This window comes from Arvicanthis niloticus, chromosome 19 (assembly GCF_011762505.2).
Source record: "Arvicanthis niloticus isolate mArvNil1 chromosome 19, mArvNil1.pat.X, whole genome shotgun sequence".
Classification (NCBI taxonomy): domain Eukaryota; kingdom Metazoa; phylum Chordata; class Mammalia; order Rodentia; family Muridae; genus Arvicanthis; species Arvicanthis niloticus.
In genome coordinates this window covers 30,822,759-30,842,080 of record NC_047676.1, presented here as the reverse complement: position 1 = coordinate 30,842,080, position 19,322 = coordinate 30,822,759, and the positions used below count along the sequence as shown (strand labels likewise).

Genomic DNA, 19,322 nt, shown 5'->3' with positions numbered 1-19,322 from the left:
CCACAATGGGCTTTGTGGGGTGGCATACGCACGCAGTGTTAACATACAAAGCCATATGCTATCTTAATCAGATTCAAAAAAGAACCTATGAGCCCAAACAGGTCTTTTTGAGAAACTAATTTATGATCTGGGGTTGGGGGTTGGGTGAAGTGTGAAGATTAGTTCTCGATGAAGGAGGTGAGAACCTGCTGGGTAGCTTAAGCCAACCCATGTGACGTCATTGGAGAGCCATAAAAGAAATACACTGAAAAAGTATCATCTGGGGCATAGCAGCAAGAATCCGGAGAAAGGGAGGGCAGAATCTGAGGAGACTTCCAGGAAGAGGTGACACCGCCATCCTATGCTCTCTCTCCCCTCTCAGATCTTCCATCCAGGCCTGTAAGTATTGTGCACCACACTCCTTCGATGATATAATTGATGGAACATTAAGCGTGTTTTGAAAACATAATCACTAGTGTTACTTAAATTTTGTTACTGTTTTCCCTCCCTCTACTTGTAAACTGACTTTTTTTTTCTTTTACATTCAGTTGGTTTCTTTTCACAGACCAGTGTGCCTAGGTCTCACCATTTCCATGTGGTTACTATAATGATCACTGGATCGTAGACTCCGTTCTCCTTTGCCTGAGAAAAAAATATTTCCTGCAATGCAAATGGGAAAAAGGAGCTTGTATCCCACGTTCGAAGAATTATCGACACTTTGCATTCCCTGAGTGGCTCCTCCCTGCCAGGAGAAGGGAGCTCTTAGAGCCCAGGCTGAAATGCAACTTTATCATTTGAAGATGATCCCATGACACTGGCACACATATGTAGTGCCTTCGTGTGTTTCCTGCCTTATCGTGTCACTTAGGGTCTGATGGATCTAACTAACTTCACAGGAAATACGGTCCCTGTGTTTCTCATCATTGCAAGCTATGATGCTTCATCTATCTCCTAAAGTTCCAAAAAAAAATAAAATACAAATAGAAACATATTAGATTTTTAGAGTCAGGAAATACAACCCTTTGCCTTTCCTGTCTTAGCCAACGTGTCTGAGAACTTCAGTAGCAAGAGAAATGGACCTCTGCCTGCATTTAGAGATAAGCACAGGTTCAAATGGAAGTCACATAACCGAAATGACAGTGCTTGTTTCACTGGCTAAATGTTTAACAAGTGATTACTAAATTCCTGATTATCATATAAGTTTTATTCAATTTGGGCTATGAAGGGAATGGTGGGCTAAGAATAAAGACATCCTGTAGCTTGTAATGAAAATTCCTCCAAAAGCTTTGGTGAAAATTCCTCCAAAAGCTTTGGAGTCACTCGGGAGATTTAAACAAGTCTTGACGTTCAGGTTTCAACCCAAGAGAGCCTGGTTTAGAGGCTGAGGTGAAGTTTGCATAGTGGTGTGTTTTAAAAACTTCCTGCCTGAGCCTGGTGTACTACTTGTGGACTACTGTTTTCAACTCTAACCAGTACCTGCACTGTAATAATCTCCATTCCAACAGATTGCTTCTGATGGCTCCATCCCAATGCCTCTGTGTCCAAACGTGTCATGTCTAAAAGCCTGCTTTCCATAACTCTACTTTGTCCTGAGCATCCTCACAGATTCATGAGTTGCTTATTGGATATCAGAGACCGTGATGTTTCCAGTTGCTGATGACTCTCCTGGATTGGGACTACACCTTAACCCACCCCTCTCTATAATGCCTAAAGATGGTAGGGTAATCACCAGAATCCATTCTATCCTTGGCATAGCTTCACAGTCACACCTTGCTCCCTTGCTTCAACAAGGATGCTATCTCTCTTTCTAATCACTGGCTTTTAGAAATATTTTCATTTTAAGAAAGAAATAGGGAACGTATTTTCTCTTTAAGGTTCTTTAATTTTGTGTGGACATGATAGTGACTAAAGTTAGCTCTGTGTCCAGTTCAGAAACTTGGTCACCCTGTGCTAAATAAACACCCTGGAATCTAACAGAAGAGCTAAAACCCTGTAGCTCAGAGCTCAGGATTCGGATGGTTTTCTATGCTGTTGAACCCAAAATGACCTTGGCCCTTAAACTCACTTTGATAGCAAACTCTACACTCAAAATAATGAGCTAAATACATATTAGGTTATATTTAGAGTAGCTCGGGGAGCATGAGATCTGAGACTGAAACAAAATCCCATGAACTATATCTAGTTCAGAATACATCAATTTAGCAATGTGAGTGATGGAAGCAGTTGATACTGACAAGCAATACTCCGCAATCAGCAAACAGGTCACTCAGCTTCACACTCACTGTGTTTTCTGAATGAAATGAATGGCATTCTGCGATAAGCTTAATGAATATTTCTTCCACTTAAATTCCAAGGCATGGGTTCTAATATATTAAAGTTGTCCATTAAATGCTCAGGATTCTTTTTTTTTTTTAATTTTTATAGTTACTTTTTACTCAAATAGTATGTATTTGGGTTTGATACTTTGAAAATCAGGAGTGTAGAACAAAACAATACTTGTACCTCTAGTCAAGCCAATCACTACTAACATTTTAGTGTGGGTCCTTCATGAATGGATGAATAGATGGATAGATAATAGGTTGATAGATATGGATAGATGGATGATTGACAGAAAGATATATGATGATAGATGATAGATAGATAGATAGATAGATAGATAGATAGATAGATAGATAGTTAAAAAACAGATGTCTGCATTCACTTATATCCAAAAATTGAAGCTTTTAAATAAAATCAGGTTAGTAACACTGGAAACTTAGTAGTCAGATAATTTTTCAATTTGAGAGATTAATATCTCTCAGACCTCAAAGCTTCATCTATCCCTTCTCTTGTGTTATCAACTATAACAAAGAGAAACAAGGCCAGTCATACAATGTTCCTGGACTGAGATAAAATGCAAATAAGGCCCTTCCATATCAATGTGTGAAGGCTGGTTAGACCACACTGCTCAGAAAAGGAAGTAGGCTCTTCACAGCTAACTTGCACATTCACTGCCGGAGTCACAGCATCTGCAGGGTCACAGAGTGCAAGGCGTATCGGCTCTTTCCAATAAACATGGTAAGTCATGGATTTTACGACTCTCTGATTCCCTGGCAAACACGCTGATCTTCTATACTGGGGATGAGGGGGCTCATGCCCAAGTTCTCACTGCCTTTGGAGTTGGCACTTGCCCACTGCTGTCCTTGTGTTGAGGAAGCTGCTGTGTCTGTTCTGCCCTTTGAGATCGAGGCTTTGGAAGTTCCCTTTTCAGAGTGTAGCTGTCAGAAGGGAGGAAAGTATCTGCCTCACAGAAAGAAAAGTTGAGTTCTCTGACACTGAACAGGGTTGCGTGGCAGAGTAGTGCCATAGTCATGGTTCCTGGGTGAGCACTTTAAGTCTCCCCAACAAAGATTCCAGTGATGTGTGTCGGGCAGCTTTGCTGCTGAGGGTTTGACAGCGTGGGATTTTGGAAAAGGAGTTATTTTGTTTGAAAATGCATTTTACTATTTTAATTAAGCAAAGAAAACAAAACTCAAGTAACCCAAACCTTAGGAGCAGGCTGTGTTCCCAAAGTTAATTGAAAGTCATGATTTGGAGCACGTTAAAATAGTGAATGGGTTCCCAGGTGTACCACAAAAACTAGCTTAACCTACAATGTCACCGAGCTACACTACATTCTGCTCCACAATTTTTATATCATTTACCTATGAAGAATTAACAACCCTGAACTGTGTGAGATTTTGCTCCCTGATTCAGGAAGAGAACCATTTTTTAATCTCATAATGATCTCTACCTGCCACCCACCACCCAACAAGAACTGAGAATGTGCCAGCCCTTTTTTTTTTTTTTTTTTGATACAGAGGGACAATCACTTCCTTTGGTGGTGGCCACTGAGAAGACAGCATCTGAGACTACAATGCCCACAGTTGTAATGGGGGAAAGCAAAGTGTTCCTCCAGAACTATCTGAGGCAGGATTAAGAAAGTGTAGAGATCAGAGAGTAGAACCCTGCACCAGAGGAAAGAGTGAGCAGGAAGAGAGACCGAAGAGTTGCAGAGTCATAGGGGAGGGGAGTGCCCACCAGCTGAAGAAATGGAGGCTCACAGCTCTCCCAGCTATGTCTGAGGTGTCACCAAGCCTACAGTCTCCTCACACTGAGCCTTCAGGGTCCAGGGTTCTTAGAAACAGTTTTACTTAGTCACTGATACTTCCCTCAAAACTAAAGGAGGGAATTACAGTTTACAGAGACTTACAGGGTAGGGATTTCCAAAGAGAAACAATGTGACAAGTAGGGAGAAGAAAAGAAATGTAACTGACTAACTCTTTCATCAGAACGGCTATTTTCTTACTGTAGAAGTAACACATCTTAGCTCAAGAGCTTCTTGGAAATATACATCTATAAAAATGAAACAATAAAGAAGCCTATAGTCCAAAGGCACAGTCTGTAAATTTGTATCTATTCTTCCAGAATTTCATCAGTCTAAATACATATTTTATAAGTGTAATTTTCTGTGTTATTATAATGGATAAAGCTATTCCACATTGTATTTTAATTTAAAATAACTTGGCTAACATCTAAGTTATAATGTCATTTTTAGTGATCGACATTTTAGTGATGGACCATTTTAAACAACTATGTGTTAGCAATAATTTATCTTAATCATTTTCTTATGATTGGGGATTTCTGGGGGGTTTTGTCTTATTCCTATTTCCCTCTCTCTTCCTCTAGGATAGGACAATTAGACATTTCAGTTAGTTTATTTCATTTTCCCCTTTTCCTTACTGCGAAATAGGAAAGATCATCACAGCATTGGTGATTTTTTTTATTGACAAAATTCTCATAAAATGACAAAAGAACCCAACACATTTAATTAAGACTCCCAATACTAGTTCTCTTCTTAAAGATTCATCTAAAGTTTGCCTTTTGAGAGCAGCATAAGCAACACCCCTCCAAAGGTGGGCACGTGGTATGTGCATGCCTACCTTTGTACATACGCACACCTGTCTGTAGATTATCAAGATCATACTTTATCTCTCCCCAGCATTATCTTTGACAGACTATAACAGGAAGACTCTAACTTTCTCCTTGAAAGATAACATCGTATATACAGATTGATATAGATAGATATATCTGTATTTACCACTCCTAATAGGTTAACTTTACTTTGCACTCTTATGCTTTTTCAAAAGCCTCTTGAGTTCCAGGTTTGTTTCTCCATCTAGTGATACTGGCACTGGAAGCAATTTTCCAACTGTGCTGTAGAGCACAGAAAAGTGTAATTATAAAGCAGCTATCAAGACACAGACACATGCCAGACACTAGGGAGAGCTGGATTCCTTCCTTCCAATCCCCAATACATACTTTCTGAAGAAGATAGAGACATTCGAGAATCCCAAGGAGGGGTGACATTGGCAGTTAACGCTAGTGAGCCAGAGACATTGTTATTAAATTGTATAATAACGCTTAGAGACGCCTGCTGCCTGCATTAGTTGTTGTCCTTGTCGCTGTGCTAAGAAACAACTTAAGGGGAGTAGGCCTCATTTTGGACCATCGTTTAAGGAGATGTAGCTCATCATGGTAGAGAAGGTTGATGGTAGGACCAGCTCTTGTCCCTGGCAACAGAGATGTGAGGCTGTTGCTCATATCTCGGTAGAGCAGGAAGCAAAAGCTCTCTGGCTGGAATTGGAGCTGGTGTATAACCCATAAGACCTACCCACACACACCAGTAACCCACTTCCTCTGGCTAGGCCTTACCTCCTGCAGGTTATCTACTCTCTTTCCGATACTTAGTTCACTTAGCTATATAATGCTTACTGACAATGTTACCGGTTAGACTGAAAATGCTTCCCATATTCAAATCTTTCAGGCTAGGACTCATGGAGTGGTTCTGGGCTGTTGTGGTACCTTCAGGAGGTAGGGCCTAGTTAGAGGAAGTGGATTACTGGTATGTAACACAGCTATTAAGTATTGGAATTAGGATCTGAACACGAGTCTGTTCTCAAAGCCTGGATTTCTAGATTTTGCAACTAGAAATCTAGAAAGCAATTCCATGCGAAATAAAAGCCCAGGACTGTCTCTTGGAGTTGCAGGGAGTTCTTCACGAAGGTAATCCTTCTTATCCAAACAAGGAATCAGTAGCCACACCTGCTTTTGTTGTGACTGCCATGAAAACATTCTATTTTCAGAGTATGAACTCTAGGAAAGTATTTCGGGTGTTCCTGGGATGGGATACTGAAAGGGTAGGTTCCCGGCTTCGTGTTCTTTTGCCCCCAGAATCCAAGGCAGAGATGAACTGACTAAGTACTCCTATGCTCATCCCTCCCCGCCCCCAACCTCTCTGCTCTCTTACCACATATGATAACCCAAGTGGTCCCTAGGAAATATGCCTTCTATTGTCCTCTCTCGACAACTTAGCGGTAAAAGCACATGTGGATAAAGCACATAAGCACTTGGTGCTATGAGGGTGACTATATGAGCTTTCCAGATGACTGAGCTCTACAGACTCACAGTGCTGAGCTCATGCCCCACTGAGCAACGGGTGCTGGGATCCAGGCTCAGTTTCCTTGTTTCTTCATAAGGGATCTCGACCCAAATCCTCTGGAGCAGCTCTGTAAAGCTACAGATGTAGCCTAAATGGTCTCTGATGTTGTCCTTCATAATATTCTGGAATTTAACATGGAAAGGATGAAGGCATTGGATCTAACATCTGGCCTTGCACAGAGTAGGTAATTTTGCTGTTCTAAACAGAAATAATGGGATGATGCCTTTTCACATGAGAAGTACTTTTAGGAAGTCCAATTTATAAAATCTACTGGAAAACAGAGAGGGAGCTATTCTAATAATGTACAGTGTTTTTCAAGTGCTTATAAGTGTGCAGAAAGATGTTTTATACATAAATTTTAAAGAGTTTGAGAAATTAAGTAAAGGTTGTAATTGGGGTCCTTGGCATGCTTTACTCTTTACATTTTGCCGCTGTCTACACATGAACTTTAACACATGAAACATGCTTGAGGTGTGTTAGCACTCATCTACCCATCAAAGATTTGCTAGGCCGTTTCGCAACATCTGGGCTCTGCTAGCCCAGCAGACAACATGTGAACAGCACAGATGGGGTCTTTTTCCCAAAGCCTCCATTCACTGATTGGTTCTCAGACCAGTGTACCTCAAGATCCCTAGGAAAGGTAAGAGTGGGGCCTGAGAATTTGCACTTCTGATTATCTCTCCACTGCAACTAAGGAACCCACTAGACTGTGCTTAGAGAACCATTGCTCTTTGGAAGTGAACAATCACCAAGACAACAAATGGGCACCATCCAGCACCCTAATCCCTAAGAGAGATCATCAAGGAGCTGAATTAGAAAACAGAGGGAGATGGTCTCTTCAGACAGAATCTGAAGTGACTGAGTGGAGGTTTAAGCCAAAGCTGGTTCTCTACTCTGCCTATACCCTGGAACCCTTGCGACAGCTTCTAAAGCTCCATGGCCATCCCCAAACCAGTGACATGGAAACTGAGGTGGGGCCTGGTGAAAAGAACTTGGCATGGGAAAGCAGGCTAAAAATTTCCAGTTGAAGAAACAATAGATGAAAAAAAAAATACAAAGCAGGAGTCAGCTTCGGTCTCAAAGACCATGTTAGTGGGGGGAAAAAAGAAAGAGAGAGAGAGAGAGAGAGAGAGAGAGAGAGAGAGAGAGAGAGAGAGAGAAGGAAGGAAGGAAGGAAGGAAGGAAGGAAGGAAGGAAGGAAGGAGAGAAGGAAGGAAGGAAGGAAGGAAGGAAGGAAGAAAGAAAGAAAGAAAGAAAGAAAGAAAGAAAGAAAGAAAGAAAGAAAGAAAGAAAGAAAGAACCCGAGAGTGACAAGCTGTGGTGTGGTTAGGGAATAGGCCAAAGTCACATGATTCCTGGGCCTTGAAGGCTGTCCAGTTTATTTGGACCACTCTAATACAATGCCTTAACTATGTGATTATAAACAACAGAAATGTGTACCTCATAATTAAGAAGGTTGTAAAGTCCAAGATCAACGTATAAGTATAACAGGGTTCTGGTGAGAGCCCCCATCCAGGTTGTCAGACTACAGGCTTCCTACTCTGTGCTCCTGTGGCAGAAGAGGTGAACAAGCTCACTTGGCCTCTTTCATGAGCCTGAGGATAGAGCCATCATGCATAAACACCTCCTAAAGGCCCAACCCCTTAATACCATGCTTGTGTGCAGTGGTTCTCGATCTTTCTAACACTGTGACCCTTTAATACAGTTCCTCACGCTGTGATGAACCCCAAGCATCAAATTATCTCATTGCTACTTCATAAATGCAACTTTGTTACTGTTATGAATCGGAACATACATAGTGGATACATGATATCTGATATGCAACTCCCACAGGTTGAGAACTACTGCCAGGCCATCTGCAAATGGATGTTTAAGGACATAGAAATTGATTTTATTGCTGTACACCAAAAGAGTCACTGTAGACTTCCGAGTAAAGCCTGGGTGCTGGGTGCTGATTCACGTTTTTTGTGAAGCCCCTTCTAAACTGATGTGCATCCTCTATGGATATCCTTGATCTTGTCTTAATGCGTACATATCACCATCTTTCTCCCATTCCTCAAAATATCCACACACACACACCCCAATTTTGGATATGACCAAATTAAAGAATAAGTATACAGGTTCTAAGGTTTAGGAATGGCTCCTAAAACAGCCCAGCACGTAAGCTGAGGAACTATAATGGAGACCCAGTTGGAAGATGGTGTTTCAAGGAAATCGGAACTAGAAAAGGTTTCTATGAGGACTGTACTCCGAGCTCCCTGTATTTCATGGGAATCCAAGGATTTGAAAAGTTAAAGATCCCGGTGCAACACCGTGCAAGTTTTAAGCCAAGGATGAACATTTCTGAGTGACGTCCTTCATTCATATTTTACCAGTGTGTGTAGCATGAACCAAGGGCCACCTCTGGGAGCACAGGCTGGGAGTGCAGGCTGAGACACACTGAATTTGTTGCGAAGTGAATGGGTGTGGTCCTCCAGTTCTTGGTTTGGTAATTGCAATATCACTTCCCTAGTGCTTGAATGTGCATCCTATCTGACCTTTGTTTCCTCCGTGTCCTCCTATTAAATACAACACCCTAAAATATAGGAGTCCATGGCTATAATCCCAGTAATGGGGGTGTAGAACCAGGATGAACATAAGTTTGAGGCCACCTGGGGCCTTAATTAGTGGAAATAATTAAATTCTGCTTTTTGCCCCCTTTTGGTTCTGTCTCTCCTTCCCTCTGCAGAGGCATGCATGTCTTGAAAGTAGCATTTGGCCTTCGTAACCATGTTTTTAAACTTTCGTTTCATCTGTGGATATTTGAAAAAATAACATCTAATGTCTATTTAGCATATTCAATGTAATACTGTTTAGGTTTTTCAATAGCTTCTAGGGTTTTCTCTCTTTTCGTGTGCATTGTTCTGTTGTTAATACGTAGTGGTGACGTTGAGGCAGTGGACCCGCCCACTGAACTGCTGTAAAGTCCAATTATGAGCAAGTCATCGATTCCCCAGTGCTTCATTTCTTGACTGGATTTTCAATTTCCAATTTTTCAAACCCTGTGGAGGTGTATACATTCTTTTGCTCTGCCTTTACACTCTTTTTGGGCTGGCTTGTTGAGCTTTCCTATCTACTTCAGACTCCAATCTCCTGTCAACTACATGCTTTGCAAAGTTTACTCTCTCAATAGCTGGCTTTTAGCTCACTGGAATCGTATTCGTTTGGATATCTCTTTTCATACAGATGTTTTAAAATACTTTAAATTGCGCTTATTTACTTATGTGTGCCTGGAGGGGAAGGGTCACACATACCACAGCGTGCATGTGCAGCTCAGAGGGCAAACTTATGGAAATTGGTTCTCTCCTTTCACCTTGTGGATCCCAGAGGTCAAACTCAGGTAGTCAGGCTTGTCGACAAGCAAGTTTGCTCGCTGAGCCAGCTCGCTGGCCAGGCATTTACATTTTTAATGCTGTCAAATTTTATAGAAATTTGTTAGCATTTCTGGTTTTGATGTGATTTTACAGAAGTTCTTCCTTACCACCAAGTATTAAAGCCATTTCTTAGTTTTAACTTGAATATGTTTTTTTTTAAGATTTAATATGGACATTTAAATCTTTAAGCGTCAAGATTTTGTTTATATTTGTGACGTGAGGTGGGCATCTAATATGTTTCCATATGGATAACTAAGTAATTTTAAATATGTATGTGTATGTATGTATAATATTATATATGCATATATATAATATATATTATATATGTTATATATGTGTGTGTGTGTAAATGGTACATATATAAGTATAATGTATCTATGTATATATGTGTGTATATGTATATATGTGTATATATGAGTCTATCTATGTATGTACATATTGTATGTGTAAAATATACATATATGTGGTATGTATACATATGTACATATACATATAGAATACGTATTAGGCTGGCCTTATCCTTACAAAACCCTACCCGCCTCTGTCTCACGAGTGTGAGATTTGAATGTGATAACACACCTGCTGCAGTATTGATTTCACTCCTGTACTCTTTGTCCTGTGTCATACAGAAGCCCATTCCCCACACAGGTGAGACTTCTGACTATGCAGTTCATAAAACCAAATGTTTATCAGTCTTTTATATCATATGCTTCTGCTCTAGGCTCCTGTATCTTGTATCTTCTTACACACACACACACACACAATTTTGGAATACTATCTAACAATTTCTGTCCTAGTCTCTGTTCTATTGCTGTGAAGAGACAACATGACCAAAGCAACTCTTATAAAAGAAAGCATTTAATTGGGGACTTGCTTACAGTTACAGAGAGTTAGTCTATTATCACTATGGTGGGGAGCATGGCATCAGGCAGGCAGACATGCATGGTCGTGGAGCTGAAAGCCTCATCCACAGGCAGCAAGAAGAGAGAGGCATTGATCCTGGGTGGACTTTAGAAACTTCAAAGCCCACTCCAAATGACCCACCTCCTCCAACAAGACCATACCTCTTCCAACAAAGCCACACCTCCTCCAACAAAGCCACACCTCCTCCAACAAAGCCACACCTTCTCCAGCAAAGCCACACCTACTCCAAGGTCATACCTCCTCCAACAAGGCAACACCTCCAAATCCTTCCAAACAGTTCTTTAACTGAAGATCAAGAATGCAAATCTATGAGCTTATGCGGACCACTCTTATTCAAACTACCACAATTTCTTAACTTAGTCAATATTTCCATTATTATCCTCATAAACACAATAAGGGTCTTAACACAGTGGGATTACCTCTTGACCATAATCTTCCAACCCTGTTGCAAGTTATTAAAATTCCTACTTAGAGAAGATTAACATCACTTTCACTTATAGATAACCCACCAGAGTAAGTAACATGGTGTGTTTCTGTTAGACAGAGCAAAAACAGAGGAACATGTACTTCCATGCATATAGGGTCTTCACAGAGAAGTGACAATTTGGAAAGAATGTGATGTTAAAGACTAAAATGTATGCATCGACTTCGTTTGACTGAAACATCTCTTTTTTAATCTCATAAATGAAAATTTACCTGAATTCAAATATTCTAAAATGAACAGTCACTTTGCCTCAGCACTTTGCAGGTTTACTCGAATGGCCTTTGACCTCAGGGGCTGCACAGAGGTCAAGGCCAAGTGTCTTCCTCTACTCTTCTTCTTCCCCTCCTCCTCCTCCTCCTCCTCTTCCTCCTCCACCACCACCACCTCCTTCTCCCCCTCCTTCTCTTTCTCCTCCCCCTCCTTCTCCCCCTCTTCCTCTTTCTCCTCCTCCCTCCTCCTCCTCCATCTCCTCCTTTTCCTCCTCCTTCTCCTTCTTCTTCTGAGGCAAGATCTCTCAATGAATGTATAACTTACCCATTTGACGATATTGGCTGGCCAGTGAGCCCTGGGATCCTCCTCTCCACCACCCAGAGCTACAATTACAGCATCCTCTTACCCTGATTTTCACAAGGTTGCTGGGGATCTGAACTCTGGTCCTCATTGATGTGCAACAAGTACTACTCTGAGCCACCTCTCTGATGGTCTTGATGGCTTCTGACTACCATTGTCACTAACATAATGTGCATTCAAAACTGTCAATCCCTATAGTGAATGCTACCTTTCTCTCTGAGGAGCTTGTCTTCAGGGTTAGCATCTTTGGTATGGTTTATAGAGATGCAAATTTGTTTTTTACCTATATCTATATATTAGGACGTTTACTGTCAGTCTCAAAGAGGGCAGGAACTTGGAGGCAAGAGCTGATGCAGAGGCCATGGCAGGGTGCTGTTTACTGGCCTGCTTCCAGACTTTGCTCAGCCTGCTTTCTTATAGAACCCATGACCTCCATCCAAGGGGTGGCACCACACACCCATCAATCGCTAATTAAGAAAATGCCTTAGAGCTGGGTCTTACAAGGACATTTTCTCAATCAAAGTTCCCTCCTTTCAAATAACTCTTCCTTGTGTCAAATTGACACAAAACTAGACAGGACAGTCAGTTTGAGGATGAACATCACCGCCTTTTGGAGCATCAGCTCAATTCAAACGAGGATAGTCATTCACCTTAACTATGTCCAGTAAAAGTTGTATCCCTCTATTGAGTCTTTGTAGCAACGATAAACTTTCCATGTCCATTTTTTTAAAAAATGTTCATTTTTTTTACTGTACATTCTTACTAATATCTGCATACTTTTATTCAAACATTCTTTGAGTATTATTATATTTTTCAACAGAACATACATTCATAAAGTCATTTCTAAGATGCTATTTTTAATTTAATCTAGGGTAAGCTTACATTTTGTTTATTCGTTTACTTACACACACATCTGATGTATTTATTTGAGACAGGGTCTCACTATATAGTTCTGGCTAACCTGGAATTTACTATGAAGAATAGATAGGCTGGCCTAGAACTCACAGAGGTCCACGGGGCTCTGCCTTCAGAGTATGGTGATTGAAGACATGCACCACCACACCCAGATTAAACCTATATTTTAGTTGTTGATTTTCTTGGTTTCTGTTTCCTGAGAATGGCTTGGTTCCTGCCTCTCAAAATGTTGTATAGACAAATTTTTGAGGAAGTTCTATCGACACGTTTTTGTTGTTATTGTCTGTATGCTTCTGTATGCTTAGTGCGACTTCACACCATCCTCATGGGCTCTGTGCTTAGCTTACTTCTTTAGGACCCCAAAATAGAGCCAGATCCATAATGACAGGAAGAAAATACTGCTGAGAATGACTGGACATTTAGCCCATCACACTGCTAAATTTATGGTTCTCTGTACTAAGGCCTGCATAAAGGAAGGTCTGGATTAGCCTAACTGCCCACTTGAACTATCTGATAAATTTTAAAACAACAGCTGTTTCAGCCCCAGCCCCAGTAATTCTCATGTTTTCCTGTAGTGTGAATACTTTTGTTTTAATTCCCCAAATCACAGAAACAACCAAAGTTGGCTGTAGTTGTTCATTTACTGCCTTGTTCAATTTGATCCCCACTCATACCAGTGTCCAGGATTCTAAGCAAAACCTCTTAACTCTTATTGAAAAACGGTTTTTAAATGATATGTCCTAAGACTGGCTTTATGTATATAAATTTCAATTCCCTGTTCACTATTAGTTCTGTGACTTTGGACAGTGCAAGATTTCTGTGATTCAGTTTTCCCATATGTAAAATGGATAAATCATCATAAATCATTAAACTACTGAATAGGGATATTATAAAGAATATATAATTTATAAGTGAATGCCTTTAAAAGGTGCCTGACATAGCAAATGTTCCGCAAAACTATATAAAAGTATTTACTTGCAGGTAAAAAAATGCAAAGAACCCACAAAGTAGGCTTACGTCAAAGTGTTTGAGGCAGGGGGATTTTAAAGAGGCCAGAGAAACTTGTCTCTTCATATACATAATAATAAGCTTTTGCTTATTGAAATTTTCTTTTTAAACATTGAAAAATAAACTTTTGCTCACAAAATTTCTCAGGATTTTGTCTCAGGTGGGTACATAATTCTAAAACTTGAGTACTATTCTACTCTTGATGTTCAGCTACAAATACTGATAAGCCAGCAATAAATTATAAATTCAATCCTTATGTAAATCCTGGCAGAGAGTAAAAAGCAACCGTGCTGAAATAAACACAGGCTCAATTTGATTTACGACAGACGTTTAGTTGAAAGAATTCCAGTGAAATCTACTAAAAACAACTTAGACATTTGAAGGGTTACTGTGCATGAATACATTTTGATTTGCCAGTGTATGAAAGTAGCCCATTGAACTTGTTGTAATGCTATTCACTACAAAAAAAGAGGGGGGGGAGGGATAGTTGAGCTTATCACAAGAGGACATTCATCCGAGAGAAACTAATTTTATCACATGTACCCATAACCGAGTGAGACAGCACTTTAGAGTGGAGTAGATTTTTTCTGTGGCAGAACTAGCTACCCCAACACAGCAGGCCCAAAGGAGGCAGACTGTTCAGATTAGTCACCTAGGAGGTGGGGAGGGTGACTCGGGGGATTTCCAAAGCGTGTTTAATCCCAGAAATGACCACGAGGGAGGAACTGTTATAATTTCTAACTTCTAAGCAGAGTTCACCTGAAGCTACTGAACGTGCCACCGCAGGTGGCTCCATCCTCAGAAGGAAAAGTCAACTAACCTGGACAAGTGCTGTTAAATTGATAAGCAAAGCAAGGCAAGAGGGAGGGACTTACATCCCTGTTTGGCTGTTCTTTCTTTCCACATGGTAAGTCCCTCTATTTAATTTGTAATTCACTCTCCCTGCAAACAGGCAGTGGGCACATGCCTAGGAACGGCAGCCTGACCCACCCTTTAACTAGTGAGGAACAGGTTTCTCTTTTTCCTTGAGTTTGTCACATGCAAGTTGTCAAACTAGACCTGGGTGGGCGGTGCCTTCTTGGGCAAAGACACTTGCAAAAACTGGAAACAAACACATCTTCTCACTTGTGGTTACTTGCTGTGTTTTCATTGTTAAGATCTATATTTAACCACATGGCAATGAATAGTGCATCCATAGGTATCTGTAATGAATATTTCTGCTTGGCAATACACACTGCTATTTTAAAAATATACTTAAGAGCATTCAACCCACAATGGAGAAACAGGAAAGATACTGGATATAAGCTGCAGCTCCTGGGAACTAGATGCCAATGGAGAAGCCTTGCCAACATCACCAGGCCTTGGCTTTCCCGTGCTGAGCAACTCTGTTCCTCTTTTGCCTCGCTGGCAACCAGACTGAGTCAGTCTCCATCATTAAACCTGATCGTACATAGTCCATTCTTCAAGTTCCATGGCTCGTTCCTGAGAACAATGGACCTTATAACCCCCAAGCATTTTCTGTTCCTGGATTTAATATTCTTCAGTGAACGACATGCACAGTTCTGGAAATACAGAAAGAATCAGGGCAAGGTTTGGTGAGCTTTGTCCCTTAAATAGGCTGCTGGTTCTGGAGTACATTTGATGTAGAAGTAGTGCCTAGATTTGGAAATAAAATTAAATATATATCATTCTCCTGGCAGGCTCTGGGCTAGACTTGAGTGTATGTGTGTGGAAGGAATTTGAGGTTGGTTTTAAATCAGTGTTAAATAGGATATTGATGTTCACAATTGACGTTGGGATGTGTCTACCCCCTCTAAGAAGAGCTTAGTGAGTGAACGGGTGGGCTGAAACAAGAGCAAGCCTAGAGAACGGTGTCATCTTGGTGGCAGATGTCCAGGCATTTACCTTCAATTTCAATAAAAATGCGTGCATATTCTTGAAATGTTTTATAGTAAAATGTGGGGGGGAAGCTGAAATGTCACTTGACTTGGCAAAAGGAACTATGCGTTTTACTTTATGCTCTACACTCTTAACCAATGCACGTGTTCAGCTACCCTCTATCCGCTAATGGAAAAAAAAAACAGTAATAAATCTTTTCCCCTCAAATATGAAAATTTAAAAAAGCTTTATCATTTTCCCTCTTGTGAATGCAAGGATGACATATTATTTTTCAGAAAATAAAAGTCCGAGTACCCAAAGCAAATATCTATTAATATTTTAGTCAATGTTTTTGAAAAGGTATCACTAGACAGTGTGGATGACATTTCTGTGAGTGCTTCCTGGCACTGCCTTCTCTCTCTCTCTCTCTCTCTCTCTCTCTCTCTCTCTCTCTCTCTCTCTCTCTCTCTCTGCCACAGCAGGTGGGACACTTCCCTTAACACTTGGCAGCAGCTTTACTTCTTCATGAAAAACGTTCACTGCTCGTTTGCCCACCTACTGGCTCTTGACTGGCTACACCCTGTCTCCCTTCTCCACCAGGGAAATTCTCATTAAGTGCCTTTAATATTTATTTGGTTATTAGATCTTGCATATGCTGGGGTGACCGTGTATGTATTTGTTGGCAGACTCCTGATTTTGCAAAAGCCTAATCTAATTAAGGCAAAACTGTGCTTCTATCTTAATAAGTAATGACACCATTTAAAATAAAATCCTTCCTTTCCAGCTGGGAAAAGAGTATCCCTGTCAATCAGTTTACGTGAAATGATGGGAAACAGTATGACCAAACTTAGATCACTACACTTCGTGTTTGGTTAAAACAGAAGCCATCTTCATCTTTAACTGAGAGCTAATGTGGTTTTGCTTAGGCTTGTTCAGTGATGTATTGCAAGGGCTGCCGATGAGCCACAGGCCAGGCATCCAAAGAACGGAGAAGGTTCTAAGTTCCCCAGATGGGTACTGACAGTGACTGTAGACATTCTTATTTCATGGGATAAGTGAGTTTTCATTATTTAAAAGGTGAAAAGAAACTCCCAGATTCACCATGGGGGGGGGGGGTCTGTGTCCATCCACCTTGGGACATTTGTATCAGTTCACTTTCTTGCATTAGACTGTTCCGATGTCATAGAAATATTTTATTTATTCTCACTACACACTCCTTTATGAGAACATCCAAGTCCAGATTGACAGATGAGATAGTCTGGGGAATAGAAAGTGCAAATTTCTTTAGGAATTATTCTTTTAATTATTTCTTCTTCCTGTAAGTAAAGCATTGTCCTAAGATACAAAAGGTTCAAAACACTTTCACACTTTTTAAAATTAGGAATACAGTAACAAACAATTCCTAACAAATGATCAAATGCTTTCTTCATCCCAGGCACTATTACACTGAGAAAGTTTCGATGCCTTGAATGCTCTCAGATTGTTCCTTGAGACAGGGTCATTGATCTGGAAAAAGGGAGACTGGGCGTACACATGTGTGTTTGAGGTTATTAAGTAATTAAGAACCAGAAATATCCAAATTAGACTGCCCCTGAAAGGTATGGCTAAAATATTTTACCCTGTTAGTTCTCTGAGGTAAGAAGAAATGCCACTAACCTAGTGGCAGAGCACAGAGAACCTGCTCATTCATGTTTATTCTTCCAGATGTTTCTATATGGGTGGCGGTAGGTTGATTAATACAAGATTCTTAGTGATTTGAGATAAACTGACACTACCATACCTTCTCTTAAGACATATGGCTTTAGGGGATTTTTTTCTTTGAGAGACATTTATGATAATTGATTCTACTTCCTTGACAGTTCTGCATTTTTTTTGTATTTAATCGAACACTTGTAAGGGGTTATAATCATTTATTTTAGTTGGTCTTCTCTGTTACAATTATGTGATATAATATATACTATCTACTAGGGATTGTCTCCACTACTTTTTCTATTGTAGCTCCCCTTTTTTCTGTGTTTTTACATGTTTATTAATATCTTTCACATGTGGTTTTTCTAAGTAAATTTGATGGTAACATTCTTAAGTTCTTACAAAGTTCTATGTGTGACTAACTTGACTGGCTCTCCTTCCATTATCTCAGAATCAAACACAAGAGATTAGCATACACAGTTAACTGCTTTTATTTTTAGTGTTGCTCAGGACAGAATCTGCCATCTTTTTATACTTTGTCCTTTAGAGATCTTTCCACCTACGTAAGAGCAGCTTTGTGTTCTCAAGGTGACTTTTCAGACCAGGACATAGTCTAGCCAGAAAGTCCAGAAGAATCCTACCTGAGAACAAAGCCATTCCGTAACAAAACTGTGTATTTGTTGCAACTGCATTCCAGCTGCTCCTGGAGACCCAGTAGGTCCCAAGATGGAGGAGCTGTTGTCAGTGTGATTCTACTTTGTCTGTCCTATAATGCGGTTAATCCCGGTGAAACTGAAATGGATACACATCATACGCTCCACGTTTATACTCCAATGTAAGCACTTCTTTCAGGAGCAAATTTTTACTCTCCCAAGAAGCACTTCCTATAAACCATGAGCCTGTTTGTGTCCATATTTTCAAGATTTAAAAAAAATTATAAGCAGCTTGTTTACATTTGGTGAGATACATTCATCCAGAAAGCATGTAAAAATTTTCCCTACTATAAACCTCCTCAAAGGTAGCTATATGTCATTTAAAATGTTTGCGTTGAACAATGACTAAACCTTTGAGCATTAAATTATAAAAATAGGACAATGTCATGATTCTATCTTAAATCTGCTACTAGTCAATTTATTAAGCTTCAGAATGAAATATTTATATGTATTTAAGAATATATATATTTAGCAACATATACATAACTACATAACTATACACACACACACACACACACACACACACACACACGGCAACTACTAGTAAAAAAAGATGACCTGAGTTTAAAAGAGATTAAAAAGGGATACATGAAAGGTTTAGAGAGAGGAAAGGGAAGGGGGAAATAATGTAATTATAATGAAATCTCAAAAGTCAAAGAAAATTAAAAGTTAAAAATTATTTTAAAAAGTATTGCTACTACAAGAAAAACAAAACACCCTTTAGGATTGATCACTGGCTTAAACCTCTCATTTTTCTTTTAATTCATTATTAAATCCTCTCACAATTCATTTAACCTAGAATCTGAACTCCACATGTGAGTTTACAAAGGCTCTGAACCACTTCCCGACATCCACAACATGCAGTGCATCCAAGCGTACAAAGTTTCACCCAGAGTGATGGAACTGAATCTGGTCCACAGAGCAGTTGCTAGATGTACTTTATATCTGAGAGCAGATCTTAGGGCCAATAGTTAGCATTTGACTGGTGGTTGCTCGTTTGGTTTTATTTTGGTTTGCAAAATTAATTCTGAGTGATGTTCAAAACCCTTTCCTAATTGCCAAACGTAATGGCATCTTTTCGGTCTTCTAAGCATCATTTGCAAATCTTCTCTTGGTTCCTCCAGCTCCATCCTTCCCTGTTTTCCTCTGCAGGCCTCTAACAGCTCCGTCTCAGTCCCCTTACACTCTACCTTCTTATCTGGTATGCTCCAAGCATTACATTATAAGAT

At 40.1% G+C, this 19,322-nt stretch overlaps 1 protein-coding gene across 4 annotated transcripts in view; it reads left to right on the top strand.

Moving 5' to 3' along the window:
* The first annotated feature begins 284 nt into the window (after positions 1-284).
* Fyb1 (FYN binding protein 1) overlaps positions 285-19,322 on the top strand; it is a 136,658-nt gene continuing 117,620 nt past the window's right edge. For 3 of the 4 annotated variants that reach the window (XR_013105028.1, XM_076916153.1, XM_076916150.1), the window contains exon 1: positions 2,940-3,036. Coding sequence is in view for 2 of the 4 variants with exons in the window: in XM_076916153.1 (XP_076772268.1) it covers positions 3,034-3,036 (3 nt within the window). In the remaining 2 variants the exon portion in view is untranslated. Of the gene's footprint in view, positions 379-2,939; positions 3,037-19,322 lie in introns of those variants that run through there. The other variant, XM_076916152.1, reaches the window with a different exon arrangement.